At 40.5% G+C, this 20,925-nt stretch overlaps 1 protein-coding gene across 2 annotated transcripts in view; it reads left to right on the top strand.

Moving 5' to 3' along the window:
- LOC148025839 (exocyst complex component EXO70A1-like) overlaps positions 1-20,925 on the top strand; it is a 71,359-nt gene that overhangs the window by 9,103 nt on the left and 41,331 nt on the right. Inside the window, exons 2-8 of one of the 2 annotated variants that reach the window (XM_087693099.1) lie at positions 8,458-8,553; positions 8,733-8,938; positions 9,748-10,008; positions 10,180-10,248; positions 10,430-10,568; positions 10,667-10,879; positions 12,170-12,375. In XM_087693099.1, coding sequence (XP_087549225.1) covers positions 8,458-8,553; positions 8,733-8,938; positions 9,748-10,008; positions 10,180-10,248; positions 10,430-10,568; positions 10,667-10,879; positions 12,170-12,375 — 1,190 coding nt within the window. The remainder of the gene's footprint in view (positions 1-8,457; positions 8,554-8,732; positions 8,939-9,747; positions 10,009-10,179; positions 10,249-10,429; positions 10,569-10,666; positions 10,880-12,169; positions 12,376-20,925) is intronic. The other variant, XM_087693100.1, reaches the window with a different exon arrangement.

Genomic DNA, 20,925 nt, shown 5'->3' with positions numbered 1-20,925 from the left:
TTGGGGAAAATGCATCGTTTTTCGTTTCCCCGTGATGTTACTTTTAGAGCAACAGCTAGGTTGCAATTAGGGCATTTAGATGTATGTGGGCCTATGCAGACAAAGTCATTGGGAGGATGTTACTATTTTGTGACTTTTATTGATGACTTTACTCAATTTTGCTGGGTCTACTCTTTGGTCAAAAAGTCAGAAGTGTATGATGCATTCTTGGCTTCTATTGCACTTGTTGAAAACCAGTCTAGTGTAAAATTAAGACTCTCCGTTCGGACTGAGGGGGGGAATACATGTCCTCTATGTTGAACTCTTTTTTGAAGCAGAAGGGCATTGTCCATCAGTACACTACTGCTTATACTCCACAGCAGAATGGGATTGTAGAGAGGAAGAATCGGTCACTCATGGAGATGGCCAGATGTATGTTGAAAGCAAAGAGCTTGCCATAGTTTTTGAATGGAAGCTGTCATGTGTGCTTGCCATGTTCTGAATAGATGCCCCACCAAAGCATTGATGAAAATTACAGATTTTGAGGCTTGGAACAGCCGGAAACCTTATGTTGGACACTTTCGTACCTTTGGGTGCCTTGCATATGCACACGTTCCACAAGTACTCAGAAAAAAGTTGGATAACAAGGCTGTTAAATGCATTTTTGTGGGATATAGCAGTGAGAGCAAAGGCTATAGACTCTATGATCCTGTTTCTAAAAAGGTGTTTGTCAGTAGGGATGTACTATTTGATGAAAAATCAGAATTGTCCCTAGCTGGTTTAGACACATATCAGGCTGCCTGTGATGTATTAGAAGGGCTGCTACCCATTACATTTGGTGATTCAGCTGGAGTTTCAGCAAGTGAACTCAATGTTCAGCTAGTTGCTCCTTTGGAAAATGTAGAAAATCAGCCATTGGCTGATCTGAATATTCAGCAAAGTGCTGAAACTGAAATTCAGCAAGAGCTTATGCACAATAAGGAGGCAAGACAAATACTGTGATGGTATTTACAGACTATGAAAGAAAGTCATATGGATGCACCCATGGTTGGTCGTAGAAGGCAAGCTCGTATGCATGATACTGCACATACCATGGAGTTCGTTATGGCAGCAAGCACCCTTGATGATGAGGAGCCTGAATGTTTTGAGGATGCACAACAGAGTGTGCATTGGATGGCAACAATGCAAGTTGAATTGGATTCTGTCACTAAGAATCAAACATGGGATTTAGTGTCTTTGCCATTTGGGAAGAAAGCCATTGGAACAAAATGGGTCTACAAGCTGAAATAGAATGCAGATAGATCCATTGACAAATATAAGGCAAGGCTTGTAGCTAAAGGCTATGCACAGAAGAAAGCTATTGACTATGAGGAGACATTTGCTCTTACTTCTCGCATGACGACAATTAGGTCTATGGTTGCTTTGGGTGCTCATTCTGGATGGATTGTGCATCAGTTGGATATTAAAACTATATTTTTACATGGGGAACTTCATGAGGAAGTAGTATCCAATTTGGAAATCGAGATCCAAGGATATAAAGATAAGCTTGATTTCCAGATTATGAATATGAAAAGGGCCGATATCACTTTAGAGAGGGAGTGGCTATGGGGATTGGAACCATCTCTAAAGCGTAGTTATCATCATAATACATTGGAATTTAAAAGGGATGGTAAGACTTTTGTAATTCAAGGTGAACATGAAGTATCTAATAACCCTTTGATGTGTTCCCTTGAAGTACAAAAGTTGATGAAGAAGGAAGCTTGTGAGGTATACATGTTATGGTCTCTCCTTGTACAAGACACTTTTACTTCTTGTAATATGAAGTAGCAATTTTCTTATGCTTGTGAGTTGAATGTAAATAATGAATTAAGCAGTTTGTTAGATGAATTTAAATGTATGATTCCATCCGACTTACCTAGTGGCCTTCCATCAGATAGGGGTGATGTAAATCACCTAATTGACATAGATAGGGATACACGCCCTATTTCTAAACCACCTTACAGGCTAAGTGAAACACAACACCGAGAAGTCAAAAGACAAATCAAAGATTACCTAGATAAGGGGTTTATACAATCCAACAATTCACCTTGGCCTTCGCCAATTTTATTGGTGAAGAAAAAAGATGGTTCTATGTGACTTTGTGTTGATTATAGATCACTTAATAAGATAATGGTGAAGAATAAATTTCCTATGCCAAGAATGGAAGATCTTTTTGATCAATTACAAGGGGAAAAATTCGTCACAAAGATTGACTTAAGATCAGGCTATCACCAAGTTAGAATTAAGGTCCAGGATGCTCCTAAGACGGCATTTCGTACTAGATACGGGCATTATGACTTTTTGGTGATGCCTTTTGGCCTCACAAATGCACCAGCTACTTTTATGAAGCTAATGAATATTGCGTTACGGTCCTATCCAGGACGCTTTATAGTAGTCTTCTTGGATGATATCTTGATCTTTAGTAAATCAAGAGAAGAACAATTGGAATACTTACGGTTAGTGTTTCAATTGTTAAGAACCCATTCTCTTTATGTGAAGAAAACTAAATGTGAATTCTTTCAAATATTTGGGACATATTATCTCCAAAGAGGGAATCAAGATGGATCCAGAAAAAGTAAGGGCAATTATTGAATGGCCATCTCTGAGGAACTTGGAAGAGCTGCAGATCTTCCTAGGTTTATTTGAATTTTATCGTTAATTCATTCAAGATTATGCTAAGATAGCTGTTCCAATGACAGACCAACTTAAAGGGAAAGTGAAGAGTTTTAATTGGGAAACAGACCAAAATGAAACATTTGAAAAACTTAAGGTAGCTATTGCTACAGCTCCAGTACTATTAATTGTGGATCCCAATAAACCATTTGTGGTTGAAGCTGATGCCAGTGATAGGGCAGTAGGCGCGGTCTTATTACAAGAGGATTGACCGGTTGCTTTTGAAAGCAAGAAATAAGACCATGCAAAATGGAATTATTCAGTTTATGAGAGGGAGCTGTATGCAATAGTATATGCAATGAAGAAATGGAGGCACTATCTGTACGGTGCCAACCTTTTGATCTTGTCGGATCATGAAAGCATTAAGTGGCTTAATGACCAACCGGATCTACAAGGGCGTAAAGCCAGATGGGCCGAACTCCTCCAAGAGTTTGACTATGAAATAAGGTATAGAAAAGGAAAGTACAATATAGTGACTGATGCGCTTAGCAGAATGCCCATCATAAATGAATTGAGTTTTACTCAATTCTCTTCCAATTTGCTTGAATCCTTAAAAGAAAAATGCCAGGCTGTGATCTGGCATATTCCAACATATGGGATGCAATTTTTAATGGGGATCCAAATGGAAGGGGCCTGCACTGAGAAAGGAACATCTGAGGATGTTCAACAAGGAAATGGAGCATCAGGGGTTGCTCAAATGGGATTCAAATGGAAGAATTTTACCATTGATAATGGTTATTTACTCTACAAGGGTAGGGTATGTGTCCCGAAAGATGAAGAAATAAGATGCCAGATACTCTTTGAGTATCATGATACCCCTAGTGCAAGACATCCAGGAGTTAATAAGACTTATAGTCTTATTAAAAGGCAGTTCTATTGGCCTGGAATGAATAAGGACGTCCTTGACTATGTGGTCAAATGTAATAAGTGCCAGGTTAATAAAGCTGAAAGATTGAAAATGGGAGGACTTTTCCACCCATTAGAGATTCCTTCGGGAAAATGGGAGAGTATCTCCATGGACTTTATTGTCGGATTACCCAGGACACAGAGGAGGCATGACTCTGTGTGGGTGATTGTGGATAGGTTAACCAAAATGGCTAGGTTATTTTCAACTTCAATTGATGTTAAAACACCAAAATTGGCTAGATTATTCATAGAGAACATATACCGATTGTATGGCCTTTCGGCAAATATAGTTTCTGATCGGGATAGAAAATTTGATAGTCAATTTTGGCGTGCTATATTCAGGAAGTTGGATACTAAACTTAGCATGAGCATGGCGGACCACCCGCAAATTGATTGGGAAACTAAAAGGGTTAACCAAATCCTTGAAGATATGTTGAGAGCATATGTAAGTAAAAGGCAAACTAATTGGAAAGAGTATTTACCGATAGCAGAGTTTGCATATAATAGTGCTAAACACTCTTCCACTGGATATAGTCCATTTATGCTAATGTATGGGTTTCAGCCCAGAGCTCCTCATGCAGTAGGACTGCATAAGGAAAAGGTTCAAGCAGAAAAGGATTTTTTGGAGGATATGAATAGTATATTAAAATTTGCTCAAGAAAATATTTAGAAAGCTCAAGACCGGGCTAGAGCTTATGCAGATCCTCATCGAAGAGACATCTCCTTTGAGGAAGGGAAATTGGACTATCTTAAAGTGCTTGGACAAACTAAAACTATGAAAACGGGACGATGTCCAAAGCTTTCACCCATGTATTGTGGTCCTTTCACAATACTTATGAGGGTGGGGGAACAGGCTTACAAGCTCCTACTACTTGCTGGTAGTAAAACACATCCAGTTTTTCATGTAAGTAAGCTAAGGAAGAAGTTGGGTGATATGGATAATCTAGTCTTAAATGATAAGATTGAGAAGCTATTTAGTGACCAATCTATTCCACATGAACCAGAAAGAATTTTAAATGTTCGTAATAGATGAACAAGGTATACTATTTATCAAGAATGTCTAGTAAAATGGAGAGATTGTTCAGAAGAAAGCTCAATGTGGGAGCGAGTAAGTACTTTAAGAAAAAGGTTTCCCAATTTACAGTTAGACCTTCCAAGTATCGTTTTCGAGGACGAAACCGATTCTTAAGGGGGAGAAAATGTTGCATTAATGAATGCAACACTAGGGGAAACAACACGAGAGATGGCCGTCCAGGGGGCCTTGGGTGCCTGTACGGTGTCCAAGGGAGCTTAGGAAGAAAGTGAGTTAAATTAGCATAACTTACTAGAAATTGACGGCTGGCAGGGAAAGACACGTTTTGTTTTTTTCATGCCTTCCGGCATCTTCCTAAGCATGGTTGGGTGGCGACTGAAAGGTCTCTCGTGCGTCCGCCACGCTACATGCGGTATCTTTTGCTTTTGGTACATTGTAGTGCAATTGGGGATGATTGCAAGGATTTCAAGGGAGGTTTTTGTCATGGAGATGCGTATTTTTAATGCTTTGCTTAGCATTTTGCTTATTCATTCATCAAATGTGCACGTGATATGCAAGGTAGTTGAGTCACAATGATAGTCCAAGGACCCTAAGTTTGTAGTGGGTGTCAAAGGTAAAAGTTGTAATAAGCTATATTGGTCAAGTACTAGTGGGTGCTTGGTGTTAGTTTTGGCCTAGGATATTTAATTGGTCAATACATGTTAGTGGTGACATTAGGAACTAGGCATCTAGGCATGAATTAATAAATTAATACTAGTTGAAGTATCAATGAATGCATAAGACCACTTGGGGGATCAACTAGCCTAGCCAATTTAATTATGGATGGGCATTACTAAAATTTTGGGCAAGGACAAATGGCCAAATTAATTTTCAAAATTATTAATTCTAAACATCAATTAAAAGTGGATGAAAATTCATTTGGGATGATGCCAAATGGCAAAATTTTGCAAGGCTGATTCAGGGCCCTCGAGGAGACTGGCTGAGGTGGATTCCAGCCATTGTGTGCATGCATGGTGAAGGTTGGGAGAGACGAGGGAGTTGCTGCTGAACTGATTTGTAGCTACTTGGGAAGCAATTAGTAGTAGGTGGCAGCCCCAAGAGGGCCAAGGAATGCATGCGATAGCATCAACATGCATGGAAGCAACACATTACCAGCTTTGGGGCTGAAAACTGCAGCATGTGCCAGCATTCTCAAAGCTGTGGGCAGTAGAGACGACTACTGTTTGGGATAGATCTTTGTGACAAAAGCTGGAACTTTCTCTCTCCTTAGCATTATTCTCCCTTCTCCATCCAATTCTCAGAAATCTCTAGAAATTCTTAGTCATTCTCAGGTCTTGGTGAAGAGCAGCTGTGTTTTTGCTATTGTAAACCCTAACTTATAGTAGAATTTAGTTTACCAGCCATCTTGGATCTCATGCCCAAGAATTGAAGACCTAACACTTAGAATTAGTTGCTTGAAATGGGGCATTTCAACAGTTTCTAAGAGTTCAGCCCATCCCAATTGAATTTGGGCTAGATTTGATTGCCCAAGGATCAATTGAGGGCCAATCCCTTGTCAAATCAAGGGGCAAATTGTTTTCAAGACTTGCTGGTCATTTATGACAGTAAGAGTATTAAATTTCAAAGGAGATTGGAGCAATCTCAGTATACTTCTTCCAATTGCAATACAAGTTAAAAGAAAGACCACAAGGGGTGCTAGTTTTTGGGGCCAATTGGGAGTCTATTGTCCAAGATTAATCAATAATGTTTGTATTTCAGTTTATTGAGTTTATTGCTTGCTGTAATTTGCATATATTCAAGTCATTCACCACCTTTTGAAGAAGGAAGACTTGTTTCATTGACCGTGAAGATCCTTAGAAAGTTTCATAGTAGGATCAAGAGGGGTGCCATGTCTGATTGGTGCAATATTAATCCACTAAGTGAAGGGCATATTTTTTGCTGAGAGACAAAGATCCTATCCTAATGTCTAACTACCTCCATGCCCAAAAAATATGAGAGCTGATCAAGGTCAATCATTTCAAAAGTAGAGCACAGTTTGTCCTTTATATTGGCAATGATCATAGAATTTGAGCCACGACAAGATCATCTACATAGAGTAGTAGATAGTTTACCCCCTTTGAAGTATATTTAATGTACGAAATTGAGTCATAAGGGATAGAATGGTAATCATGAGTTTGAAGGAACTCATTCACTACCCTATAGATAAGTTCTAGAGGCCAGTTTCATGACTGCAAAATGTAGCCTGATTGATGACATGGCAGCTGAATGAACAGGGCAGACTGCCAAGCGCATCCTGTTTGGGCAATTCTTGTGAGACTGGCTGTCGATGGATGAAATGCAACAAGGATGGAGGCTGAATGCCTGCCTGGTTGGTGGACAGCAGCACGAACCGAGGTGTCTGCTTGGAGAGGGATGTAGATGGCAGTAGATAGGGTACCGACAATTAGGAAGGCATGATGGGTGCTGAGTGGTGGGAAGCCTTCTATTTATAAATGTGGATCCTCCCAAATTTAGTGTTTGGCTTATGGGACATAGATAATCTCTTGGAAAGTTTGGTAATTTAATGTAAAGTTTGGTAATTGCATGTTTTGGGGCTGTTTTAAAGAGGTAATTGAATGTTTTAAGTTTGTCATGCGTTCCTTAGCTCAACAATGCTGCATCAAGTTAGACCAAGTAATGAAGTTAGACCTGTTGAAAAGAGTCTTATCAATGAAAGCATTCTTGGCAGATGTAGATTCTTGAAAAGAATTCTAAGGTGTCCCATGAGTGGGGTGAGATGAGAAGGCAGAAGTAGAGCCCAATACTACATGTGGCACTGTAGGGATAGGTATGATGACATGGGCCCCCTGCTCAACTGTAGGGTGTGGTATTTGATGATAGAATGATGGCTACCTGCAAATTGTGGAACCATTTGAGCGACACTAGGGGGTTGATACTCTTGCGTAGGTAACCCTTTCAAATAGAGCCTCGAAGGTGCTTGGTTTTGGGGGTGTTACCCCCACCATTGATGCACCTCCAGCACTTGGTTTTGAAAGCATGAGATACTAGAGGATATGTGTCTAAATACTTTGTTAGCCCTGATGTATTGTGATACACCAAAAGAAACATTTCCCGAATCTTCAAATGTATTTTTTGACCATCTCTATTTATACTCACATACCGGTACAGGTCAAGGTTATCATGAATACTTATACCCATATCTTGCACATCAGCTGAAGTAAATAAACGAGGAGATGAAAATATGACTTGTTTACCTTTCACCAACTCTGATGGGTATGGAGGAGCTGAATATGGTACACAGCCCATGTCACTTCTCCATCCTTGCACTGGGAGTTCCAAATCCTTGTCAGTATAATACTTGGGCTGCTGTGCACCTCCTCCTCCAGTTGTAGACAGGATCTTTCGAATGGCTTGCCGAAGGGATAGGAGTAGTGGTAGATGTGCTCAGAGGTATGCCCATTCCTTGAGTGTGTCTCTCCTCTTCTCCTCAAGACTTTAATATATTCATCTGTTATAAGTAGATTAGATTTCTCAATGGAGTACCTGGAATGATGTTAGGAGATCTTTGCCTTTTAGGAGAATGATGCCACTCCCTCAGGATCTCCATGGAAGGTGGTATTGGCACCGAAGAGATAGGCCCTAGGGGTGACTCTTTAAGTGAGTTTCTGTACTATGTGTATGGTGTGATGTTTGCCACCACACGGCAGCATTTGGTGCTATTAATTGAAAGCCTTACTACATGAAATCAATATATTATAATAACTTTTGAGTCTGTTGCATCTGAACTTTGATCTATTAGCTAACAATTTATGATCGATTCTATCCAGATACATACTCATGCTATAAGGAAGGCGCACGAAAACATTGACAACACCCTAAAAGTTGCTGAAAAGATTCTGACCCAATTTGATGTTTCACGAAAAGTAAGGAACTGCTCAGTACAGGTGTTTTAAGGGCTTTCTCAATTTTGAGATTGCTACAATCTTGCTCTTTTGTATTTTCAAAAGCTTAAGAAAGTCATGGTGAGGAAGAAATTTGTATTGGGCTTCTTAACGAGAGTCCAGTTTGATAAGCTTGCACTATTGTTGGAACTCTTTCACAGGTTGAATCCAAAATTGTTCAAGGTCCCCGTGATGACTTAGGTGGCTACTTGGCAGCTGTAGATGAGCTTCGTAACAACATTGAATTCTTTACTTACAATAGTAGCTTCAAAAGTAGTGATGCTGCTTTGAATCATGCTCATGGTTTACTTTCCAAAGCCATGAAAAAGCTGGAGGAAGAGTTCCGAACCCTGCTAACAATGCACAGGTGAGTTAATTCCTAAGGTTTAGATGATGTGCCACTGGCATGAATACAGATAATGTAGAAAGCACTGGCTGGGCCGGGTTGATAGTGTTTACTGTTATTAAAGAAGTAATGCAGATAGAATAAAAGTTTCAAAGAGTCTAGATTGTCTTGCAGCTGAGATGATTTAGGAGCATGGAGGAAGCTTTAGACAAAGTCGAAATAGTGAAAACTTAGAATAAAATAAATTGTAATTGTAAAAGTGAAAGAAAAACATTATGCTTTCTGAGATTGATTCATTGCTGTGTGTTTCAAGACTGTATTGAATACTTAAACGGTAAGGGAAAGTCAAAGGTGCAGTCTTAGGCCAGGAAACACTTTTGCCATGCATTTTGTCTTTAGGTTCTTTAGAGTCCATTGTGTTGCTTCTTGAAAGTTGTTCAAACATGATGATCAATAACTTCTGTAATTTTTTCTCTCTTCAATCGGGGCGGGGGGGGGGGGGGGGGGCACAGGGGAGGGATTTGAATTTATGTGTTGCTGGGTGCGATGTTTTGAAGCAGACACCTGCAGTAGCTTCATGTAACCACTTCTGAATCATCACTGCTGCAAACCTTTAATTTCAATTTTTTTCATCTTCTATTGTTATTACTTCTTAAAGGTCTTGCAAACACAAAGAGCTAAAGAAAAACTCAGTTTGTTTTCTATGTTGGGTCAGGCTGCTGGAAAGGGGGGCAGGGGGGCTGGGTGAACCTGAAAGGGGTATCGCACTATGTGATATTTTGAAGAAAAAACCTATGGCTTTATCTAACTACTTCTTGGTGGTCCTACAGCAAGCCTCAAGAGCCAAGCCGTTTGCTAGCATGCCTCCCAAATCCAGTGCGGCCTTCAACTGCATCTGGTGGTGGAGCTGCCAATGAGCTTGCTGGAAAGGATAATTCTCCAAGCCCAGGTGACAGCAAAACCCTGAAGGGGTCTGAGAGTTCCACAGCAATGCCATTGCTTATTCCACCTAGGATAATTCCTCAGCTGCATGATCTTGCCGAAAGGATGATTAAGGCTGGCCACCATCAACAGTGTTGCAAAATCTATAGGTATTTATACACCATCCAACTCTGAGTCACAATGTGTTGGGCATTTTGTGGTGTTGTTTTGATCTAGTCTAAGAACTTGTTTAGTATGCAAGTTTCTAGTGCACAGAGCCTTAACTTTTCCAGATTTTGATTTCAAACTGCAATTTTCAAGATTAAACCTTGTATCTGCAGGGTGTCATGTGAATTTGTATTTAAGCTTAATGGCTGGAACAACATATCAAATTGCGTCATATGTGCTTGGTAGATTATTACAATGAATAGAAGTTTGGGTTAAAATACAAATCAGATAGTCCTTCTTTTTCAGAGTGAGGCATTACACATATTTTGATATTCAAAAGTTCGTGAGAAAACATGAAGCTAGGTTGGTCTGAAAAGATTTTGATGCAGAAGCTTGCAATTTATTTTTAAAGATTGGATACAGGGAGGTGAGAGCATCAGTCTTGGAGCAAACCTTGCAGAAACTTGGGGTTGAACCTCTTGGTAAAGAAGATGTGCAAAAATTGCCATGGGAAGTCCTGGAAAGAAAGATCACTAATTGGATTCATTTTATGAGAATAGCAGTAAGCAGTTTAGTAGTTTTTCTTTGAGCCTCGTGTATCGATGACACTTTGGTGGGAGCAATTTCCTTTTGACTGTGTTGATATTGTTTCTGTCACAGGTTAAATTGTTGTTTTCAGGAGAGAAAAAGATTTGTGATCAAGTGTTTGATGAATTGGGGCCCTACAAAGATACATGTTTCGCAGAAGTTACAAGTAACAGTGTGACCATGCTGTTAAGTTTTGGGGAGGCTATTGCTAAGAGCAGAAAATCACCTGAGAAGCTTTTCGTGTTGCTGGACATGTATGAGACGATGAGAGAGCTTTTTCCTGAGGTAAGTGATGGTTATGGCATTGACTGAAGAAGAACAGTTTCCAACTTGGCTGACATTATTATGATGCAAGCTAGAAAATTAGGTCAAAAGTGCCTGACTTGTAACATGTTTTGTTATTGCAATTGCATTTTCTGCATGCAGCTGTTTCTTGCTCCTCTTAGAAGTCTATTCATACTGATGTTACTGTATGACTCATCACCCCAAATGTGGGAAATTGGAATTAATGTCACTGTTTCTTGCTCCTCTTACAAGCCTATTCATACTGATGTTACTGTATGACTCATCACTCCAAATGTGGGAAATTGGAATTAATGTCACTGTATGTGGATGCGTGTATAGAAAATAGCCATTCTGATCAGTGTTTCAGAACTGGGGGTGAAATGTTTTAGTGTGAAACACCAGGTTTTAAGGGTGAAACATTTCATGGCTGAAATGTCTCATGGTGATGCTGATCATCTGTCACGGGGCTGGTTCACTATCACAATTTATAGGTTGTCGATTAGACTTTCCCAGGAGACAATCCATCTTGTTGTGGTGGCTTGCTGTTTAATTATAGTCAGCTTTCTACATACAAAGAACAGATCTGTTCCTGTTAGAACTTCATGCAAACTAATGACCGTTTTTGGATTGAATTTGATCCTCCGCCATGAGGAAGATACCATAGAAGGGTAATCGGAGACTATTTATTACCCCCAAGTTTTTGGACTTAAACTGTACTTTTGCTTAAACTTTTGGTTTGAGCCATGCATAGTGTAGATGAATTGGAAAAGAATCATCCTACTTGGGCCAGCTTATTTCTGATGTAGTATGGGGGTGTGTGTTGTGAAATGGGTTGCTGGGTACCGTGTAGATTATGTCTGTTGAGGGGGGCTGTTGTTGGAAATTTTATTGGAGTCCTAGAGATTGGTTACTGGGTATGGGTAGATTTCAACAATGTTCAAAATTTTTATGAGAATCCTAGTGAATTTTCGATCTTTGAGGATGATCTTAACGAAGTGGATAGAGCAGAGGTTGCCCTTTGCCTTGGGTTCTGTGGGTTGATCTCAACAAAATGGTAGAGCAGATGATGTCCATTAAACACATTTGCGTCGGGTGGATAGATCAATTTATGGAAACAAGAGGGGGAGTTGACTGGTCTCACTAATCTCAACTAGAATGTTTTTATGTACTTACTACAAAAAAGTATGCCATTTTAGCCTTGTTGTATGTTCAATTGCTTTCTCATTTCTCTTCTTCAGCTGTTGAGACAACCACTTTCTTTTAAAAGCTTGATGTATCCTGGTGTCACAGACAGAGCGTATTTTTGGAGCAAAGGCATCTGCACAAATATTAGAAGCAGCTTCAGGTTTGACACAACGGCTAGCCCTGACAGCTGAGGAAACTTTTAGTGATTTTGGTGATGCTGTTGAAAAGGATGTTACCAAGACCCCTGTCCATGATGGCACTGTACATCCTTTGACAAGCTATGTAATCAATTATGTAAAATTCCTTTTTGAGTAAGTTCTTTTCCGCTCTCTGTTTTTATTTGCACAAAATGTGTCATTTGCACCAATTTAGTCAGGTGGATATGATCTGGCAATAATATGTTAGGAGATATTACCATTTCTTGTGACTTGTACAAACATCCATCTACCCTGTGTATCATTATGTGCTGAAGTAGGTAGAAGCTCATCCCGCCATAGTTCCAAAGGATGATTTAGCACCAAAGATAAATTTCCATTTGCATGATTACCAATAGCCTAATCCACTTCCTGTCTGGAAGAACATTCAGCCTCTTCAATATATATAGCATTTCCATTACGTGTATCAAGAGCAGAAAATATTTGAATTGATTTGTCATGCAATGATTTCCCATTTAATCAAATTAAGACAAACCACCATATTTTACAAATGCCAGAAGTATAATTCATCCATCAGAACTTAATGACAAAGGAGGTTGAGACTTCATTGAGTTATTTTTGGTCCAGTCCTTTGTGTAGGTGCTCTGATCATGGCTACTGTTTTTGGGGCCTAGCAAAAGTTTTCTTCTTGTCTATCCTTCTCCTTAGAGGTAGGAGGGGAGTTATAGTTTTTTAACCCTTGCTAGAAGGCTGCCCCCATAGTAAAACCTCTGTTTACTGTCCATTTTATCACCCTGTCCCTCTTGTTAGAAAGTCATCTCCTGGTTGGGTCAGGTGGACAGCCCAGCGGGCAGGTTGGGCAGTTGGACAGGCCCATGGATGTGTAGCAGGGCAGCCAGGCAGCAGTTGGGCAGTGTGGGCAGCACAGGCAGGTTAGGCAGCAGCAGTTGGACCATCAGGTTGTTGGTTGGCAAATTTATGGCTACAGGTTGGCCATATTCAGTTGGCCGACCTGATTCATGCTATTTATAGGCTGCTGGCCACATGGTCATACCCGCTTTTTCAGTGAGAGATATTGTGAAGTCTTCTAGTGCCATACACCTGACACTCACCTATGTACATACTTTGCTTCAGATTTTGGTCCTCAGCATTCATTCTTCAGAGTTTCTCTCTTTCAACAGAAAAAGCGCCCCCCCCCGCCCCCGCTAGTAGAGTGCCGAGTATTTGAGTCTCTAGTCCAATCTGAATTGTTGCAAGCTTGTAGCTGCAAGTCTTCCCCCTTGGGAAATATTAAGGCATATGTTTGAGTACCTTGCAAATAACGGAAGATCTGCTTAATAGCTTGCCAATGAACAGTATGTGGGCTGTGCATAAATGTGCTCACTTGCAAATTGTATGTCAAGGCGTGTGTCGCAAAGTAAGGCATCCAACAGCCTGGCTGTAAATTGCAACATCAGTCATCTCAGTGCTACCATGCATAGAAAGCTTCAGCCTTGGCTCCATCGGAGTACTCATAGGTTTACAATTGTGCATGTTAAACCTATGTAGAAGCTTTTCCACATACAGTGATAGTGACACGATTATACCATGCTGATTTTGGTTCAATTGAATCCCCAAATAGTAATGTAAAAGGCCCATATCTTTGACATAGCAAATGTATCTTCAATTCAGCTTTAAAATTTGCGATTGTTCTCTTTAGGTCCAGTGAGTTGCATATGATCCACATAAAGAATGATGACCAACAAGTCACCCCTTTCATTCTTTATGTATAGAGTGGGAGTGGTTGGACTGTTCTTGAACCTTTTTTTTTGTTCAAATAAGGATCTATCTTTGAATACCATGCACAAGGGGCTTATTTAAAGCTGACAAAGCCTTGTTTAACTTGCAAACCATGTGCTCTTTGGCTTTAACCACAAACCCTAGAGGTTGTGATACATAGACATCTTCATGAAGGTCACCATTAAGAAATGCTGTTTTAATGTCTGGGCAGCCATAGCATTAACACATCTAACTATACTCATCGGATGTAGGAGCAAAAGTCTCCTCATAATCTATGCTCTTTTTCTGAGCATAGCCTTTGGCAACCAAGTGTGCCTTGTATTTGTCAATTAAGCCATTAGCCTTGTGTTTGAGTTTAAAAACCGATTTAGTGCTAATAGCCTTTTTGCCAAGTGGCAACTCAACAAGGGTCCAAGTACCATTAGTAGCACCGAAGGCCAACTCCTCTTCTATGGCATGCAACAACCGACGTGTATCCTGTTGTGCGCCATCAAATGAAGTAGGCCCATCATGGCCCCCACCCACCCACCCACCCCACACACAACCACCCACCCACCCACCCACCAAAACCACCCTTGTATTTTGAGTAGCTTGTTTAGCAACTCTCCTAATATGTTGAGAGAAAGGAGCATCAATCTTACTCTCTTGGAGGGTCTATAAAAACCTTCTCAAGCAAGGTTTGATCTGGGGCAGGTGGAGCAGCAAGAGCTTGCCATAATAGTAAATACATTTGTTTGTGCATTTACAGCAGGCTTGGATTCCAATGGAAGTGGCAAAAGACCTCAAAGACATCACCAGACTCATAGGTGGCTTGCATCTCAAACTGATCCTAAGAATAAGATGCATTTTCGCAAAAATGACATCTCTGTTGGCAAAAATCTTTTGAGTGTGAGGATCATACAAATGGTAGTCTTTGCTCTCCCAACTAGATTCAACAAAAACACATATAAGTGCTTTACCATCTAGCTTTCTTTGAAGCTGTTTAGGCACATGAGTAAATGCTTTTCTTCCTAACAATTGAAAGGAATCAATCTTCGGCTTTCTATCATGCCATGGCTCATAAGGAGTGATCGCCGTGAGTGCATTAGTTGGAGCATGATGAAGTACATGATTTGCATATTGAAGGCCCTCAAGCTAAAACTTGTGTGGTGACCCTTTGCTTTTTAGCATACATTTGGTCATTTCCATGAGTGTGCAATTTTTCTTTGCAACCACTCCATTTTGTTAAGGTGTCTTCCTCATAGTGGCCTGATTGTGTATTTCGTGGGTAGTTTCTGCATTTTCTAGTCTGCCATTACTTGTTGGACATTGTCCATCCCTATCCAGATTTTTTCTACGATGTCAACATATTGCGATTGCCTTAAATGTAGTCGGTCCATATTTTGTGTAGTGACGGGTTAGGCACGGAGATCGAGATAGTCAGTCGTTACACGTAGCGAGACAGAGAGGGTAAGAGAGAGCAGAGCAGAGAGTGAGCATGTTTATAGGTACAATGTTGAGTGTGTACCTCTAGGTTTTTAGATAGATATATATGTGTAAGTACAAGTGCTAAGGGTGTGTTCACACCCGAGTAAATTTAAAGGCATGAGGCCTTTATTTCCAACAACCTCTCACCTAAAGGCAATGTGCCTTCAGAGGATTAAAGAATCAGCTAAGTCTAGGTATGTACAAAGTTGAAATACATATATCTATCCAACTCCCATTATCTGTCGGCAATGAGCAAACCACACTGCTGGAAGACCCTTCGTGAGAAGGTCTGCAGAGTTATCATCTGTATGCACTTTGACAAGCTCAATGCTCTTGCTGTCAAGTACATCTCTAATGAAGTGGTACTTCACATGTATGTGCTTTGTCTTTGCATGAAAGACAGGATTCCGTGCTAGTATGATAGCACTCAGACTATCACAATGGAGAACAGGTAACTCTGTGATGCCAAGCTCTCCCACCAGACGTGAAAGCCATAAAGCCTCCTTGCATGCCTGAGTGGCAGCCACATACTCTGCCTCTGTAGTAGACAATGCAACACACTTTTGTAGCCTGGAGATCCAAGAGACTGCTTCTCCTCTGAAAGTAAAGACATATCCAGAAGTGGACTTCCTACAATCTGCATGACCGGTATAGTATGCATTCGTAAAGCCAACAACAGATGCCTTCTGCTTCCCAAAGCAGATGCACAACTCCTTTGTGCCTTTGAGGTATCTCATAATACCTTTCATTGTATCCCAATGCTTCTTGCTAGGGGTTGCTATGTATTTGCTAACCACTTTCATTGCAAAGGCAATGTCAGGACGTGTAGCAACCATAGCATACATCAAACTACCAACAGTTGAAGGATATGCTATATTGACCATTTCAGCCTTCTCATCATCAGATGTAGGGCTGTCCTCTATACCCAGTTTCACATATGGAGGCAATGGAACCCCAATCGTTTCCCCCCCCTCTATATTGAAACGTTGCAAAACCTTGGAGATATACACTTGCTGAGATAGATAGAGTAAGCCTTTTGATCTATCTCATAGCATTCGCATGCCAGGAATGTGATTTGCATCACCAAGATCTTTCATGTCAAAGCTTCTATGAAGACTTTGCTTCAGTGAATCCAAGGCATGAGTATCCCTATCAGCAATTAGCATGTCATCAATATACAAAACCAAGATAATCAGGCAGCCATTTGCTGCCTTCTTGGTGTACAAGTAGTGATCCACTTGACTTCTATGAAAGCCTTGAGACTGCATGAATGTATCAAACTTATGATACCATTCTCTTGGTGCTTGTTTCAGCCCATACAAACTCCTTTTGAGTTTACATACCATCTTCTCTTTCCCTTTTTTCCCCAAACCCTTCAGGCTGCTGCATATATATGTCTTCATGTAGATCACTATGTAAAAAGGGAGTCTTTACATCCATCTGTATGAGTTCCATATCCTCCACTGCAACCAAGCCCAAAATGGTTCTCAATGTAGTCATCTTGACCACACGAGAGAAAATCTCGTCAAAGTCAATTCCATGCTCTTGCTTGTACCCCTTTGCAACCAATCTTGCTTTGTCCTTAGGTGAGGAACCAGAAGTGACCTTCATCTTGTAAACCCATTTGCATGGAAGTGTTTTCTGCCCTTTAGGCAACTGCACCAAGTCCCAAGTGCCATTTTTCTTCAGAGATTCCATCTTTGACAACATGGCTTTATAACATTTCTTGCTATCCTGTCTGTCTATTGCTTCCTTGAAGCAAGACGGTTCACCACAGTCTGTTAACATGACATAATCAGCCACATTGTTTGCACCAGGAACAAATCTGTCAGGTTGTCTAGTAGCCCTAGACGATCTCCTAACCCAATGATCATTGTTTGCTGGTTGTTTGTGCAAATTTCCATTTTCAGCATGCTGTCCTGGCATTTCAGCCTGCAAATCAGCATTTACAGCTTGTTGTCTTGGCTGTTCCTGCACATGTAGTGGCTCATTATCATGGGCAATAGCTGGCTGATCATTTCCAGCATTTACAGGTTCATTTATAGCAGGTATTTGCTGCTATACAGAGGGCTCATATTGCTGTCCAAAAGATATCTCTTTCCGGAATACAATCCTACCGACCTCCTCAGTCTTTTCGGGCTGTTCATGCATGTGATCTTCCCGGAAGATAATGTCATTGCTGCATATTACTTTCCTTTTCTTGGGATCCCAGAATTTATAGCTCATTTCACCCTCGTCACCATATCCTAGGAGAATGCATTTATAGGACTTTGACTCAAGTTTGCTGTGTTTTTCTTTACGAATGTGCACAAAAGTCTCGCAGCCAAAGACTTTCAGATGAGCATATGAAGGTGGCTTGCTTGACCATGCTTCTTGGGGAACCCCACCACCACCTAAATGCATTTACAAGACTTTGACGCAAGTTTGCTGTGTTTTTCTTTACGAATGTGCACAAAAGTCTCGCAGCCAAACACTTTCAGATGAGCATATGAAGGTGGCTTGCTTGATCATGCTTCTTGGGGAACCCCCCCACACCTAAAGACCTGTTTGGTGATCGATTAATTAAATGAACGGCTGTCATAGCAGCCTCTGTCCAAAAACCATGGGGTAATGTAGCATGAGACAGCATAGTACGGACCTTATCGTGTATGGTCCTATTCATGTGCTAAGCAACTCCATTTTGGGGTGGATTATGAGGGGCAGTTAGCTCTCTCTTTATCCCTTTGCTGTCACAAAATGCGTGAAAGACCTTGGACACATATTCTCGACCATTGTCAGAGCAAAGACACTTAAGTGTCTTATCTGTTTGATTTTCAGCCAATACCAAGAATTTTCTAAGCTTGCCTAGCACTTCATTCTTTCTACAAATAGGGTAAACCCATACCTTTCGTGTAGCATCATTGACAAAGGTGACAAAATATTTCTTTCCTCCTAAAGATAATCCTGGCATTTGACATACATCCGAATATACTAACTCTAGAGGAGAAGATTTCAAAGAAAGAGACTTTTTGTGAGATGTCTGTGCATGTTTGCCATAAATAAAATGATCACAATGCTCAAAATCAGCATAACGAAGACAAGGCAAGGAACCCAAACGAGAAAGCACTTTCATTCCTGTTTAACTCATGTATCCCAACCGGCCATGCCACAAAGAAATGCTTGGCTGCTCGGTCACGGCAACAACATGGCCACGCACACTAGATGCATGAAGTGGATACAAAGTATCACTCTTGCAACCTGTGGCAATCACTCTAGATCCCTTACAGATCTTCCATTTTCCATCACCAAAGGTAGTATGAAAACCATCATCATCTAGCTGCCCTGTGCTAGTCAAGTTCTTCTTGGGCTAAGGTACATGCTGTACATGCTGAAGTGTAAAGACACAGCCATGCTGAAACTATAACTGCACGCTGCCAATACCTGCAATCCCACATGCATAGTTGTCCCCAAGATGGACAACACCATGTCAACCCCTTGTATAGGCAGAGAACCACTCACGATGAGGGGTGACATGAAAGAAAACACCTGAATCAAGAATCCACGTATGCATGTCATCATCTGTATCTGCAAGTAAAGCATGTGCACCAAAGTGTGAAGAGACAAAGAGTATGTCACTCCCACTATCACTGTCAAGAGTGACTACATTCACCTCTTCAATTTTTACACTGCTCTTCTTAGGCTGACTGTCCTTATTCTCTTCCTTGCTATCATCTGTCTTCTTGCCTTTTCCTTTCTCTTTCTTCCATTTCTAGGAGTCACGTTTAAAGTGACCCTTCTTGCCACAATGATAGCATTCAACATCTTTGCCACATGATTTTCTGTGTCCCTTGCTATCATATTTGCCTTTTTGTTGTGATCTGTCCCTAGTATGCAAAGCACTAGAAGACTTACTGGATGTATTGTTCTGCTAATTCATTTCTTCCATGAGTAGAGCGCTCTCTACATCAGTATACAAAAGGATCACATTAGAATTACTCATAGCAGTCCTGAATGTATCCCAACTCTCTGCTAGAGTGCAAAGCAAGAAAGTAGCCTTAAATTCCTCATCAATCATGAACTTCAAGGTAACCAGTTGGCTGAAAATGGAGTCGAACTCACTCAAGTGAGTAGACATTGCTGTACCCTCTTTCATACGCAAATCCATAATCTTTTTCAGCTAATACACTTTGCTTACAGCACTCTTGTGTGCATACAGTTCTTTCAATCTAGTTCATATAGCATATGTAGAATCCAAACATTCAATGTTAAACAACAAGGCATCAGAAATTGATAGCTCGATGGTTTAACGTGCAAGCTCATTTAACTCATCCCATGCAAGCTCATTTAACTCATCCCAATCGTCCTGTTCCATCACAAGGGGCAAAGCCCCTTGTGTTTTGATCGGCTTTGCCTGCTTCTTTTGCAACAGGATATTGTAGGACTGTTTTTGCCAAACTACAAAGTTATGTGCTCCTTCAAGCTTCTTTATGTGCATCAGATTATTGCTGTCATTGCTGCCAGCCATGATTTTCAGCCCAAATGTGATAAAAAAGAAGCAAATGCAGACCCAAAACTGTCACCCAAGTGACCAAGGTACGAAAAGTACCAACCAGCAATAAATGACCACGTAGGAGCACAGATTTCAGATCTGTAATTAAATTTTCAGAAGCACCAAACCATGTGCTACAGCATTCCACAACTGATTACAGCTGTTCCAAGGGCATATGCATCACATTACATGAGAAATCCCAATTTTTTAGTTGCAATTTCTGTTGTATATGTACCCATGGGCATAAAATTTGACACGAACGGTCAAAAGCCCTAAAATTTTGTGCTCAAAGCATCAAACACACATCTGCATTTTCTTTGTCATGCATAGAACATGCCAATTTTGTTAAAATAGAGCAATTTCAGCAAAATCCCCAAATTTTACCAAGTATTGATGTCCAAATTGCGTGGAATTCAACCTACATGTACAAAAACTGACCAAATGTTGCACAAATTTTGCCCAAACTGCAAAAGCGTCAAATTGCACGTGCAAAAGCGTCAAATTGCACGGGGTCCAGTGTGCATCAATGTCGAGAAATTGGGTAAATTTCAGCCCAATTTGTGCATGTACATGAAAAGCCCCAAATGTCGGGGTCAAAATGTCACAAATTCCTGCAATTTCTCAGATAGATAACAATGTTGCATCTTGCTCGCATCAAATTTGGACAAATCCTCAAATTTTCCAAGTCCTGTGTGTACTAATTTTAGTGAAATTGAAAGAATTTCACTAAAAGGTGAAAAACTCCAAAATTCCGAGGCAAATGTGCACCGACTTTGTGATTTTTGAGTCGATAGTCACTGACAATAATGAACTATGTCCAATCTTGGAAAAGCCCCAAATTTCTGGCTTGAATCCTCACGGATCTGTGATCTGTTCTTTTGGCGTGTGAACTCCTATCAAGGGAGAGGATATTTAAAAAAAAGTTTTGAAAG

Source organism: Lygodium microphyllum, chromosome 14 (assembly GCF_053477565.2).
Source record: "Lygodium microphyllum isolate KBCC chromosome 14, Lygodium_microphyllum_v1.1.10, whole genome shotgun sequence".
NCBI lineage: Eukaryota > Viridiplantae > Streptophyta > Polypodiopsida > Schizaeales > Lygodiaceae > Lygodium > Lygodium microphyllum.
The sequence above is the reverse complement of the archived record's forward strand: the minus strand, read 5'-3'. Positions and strand labels throughout refer to the sequence as shown.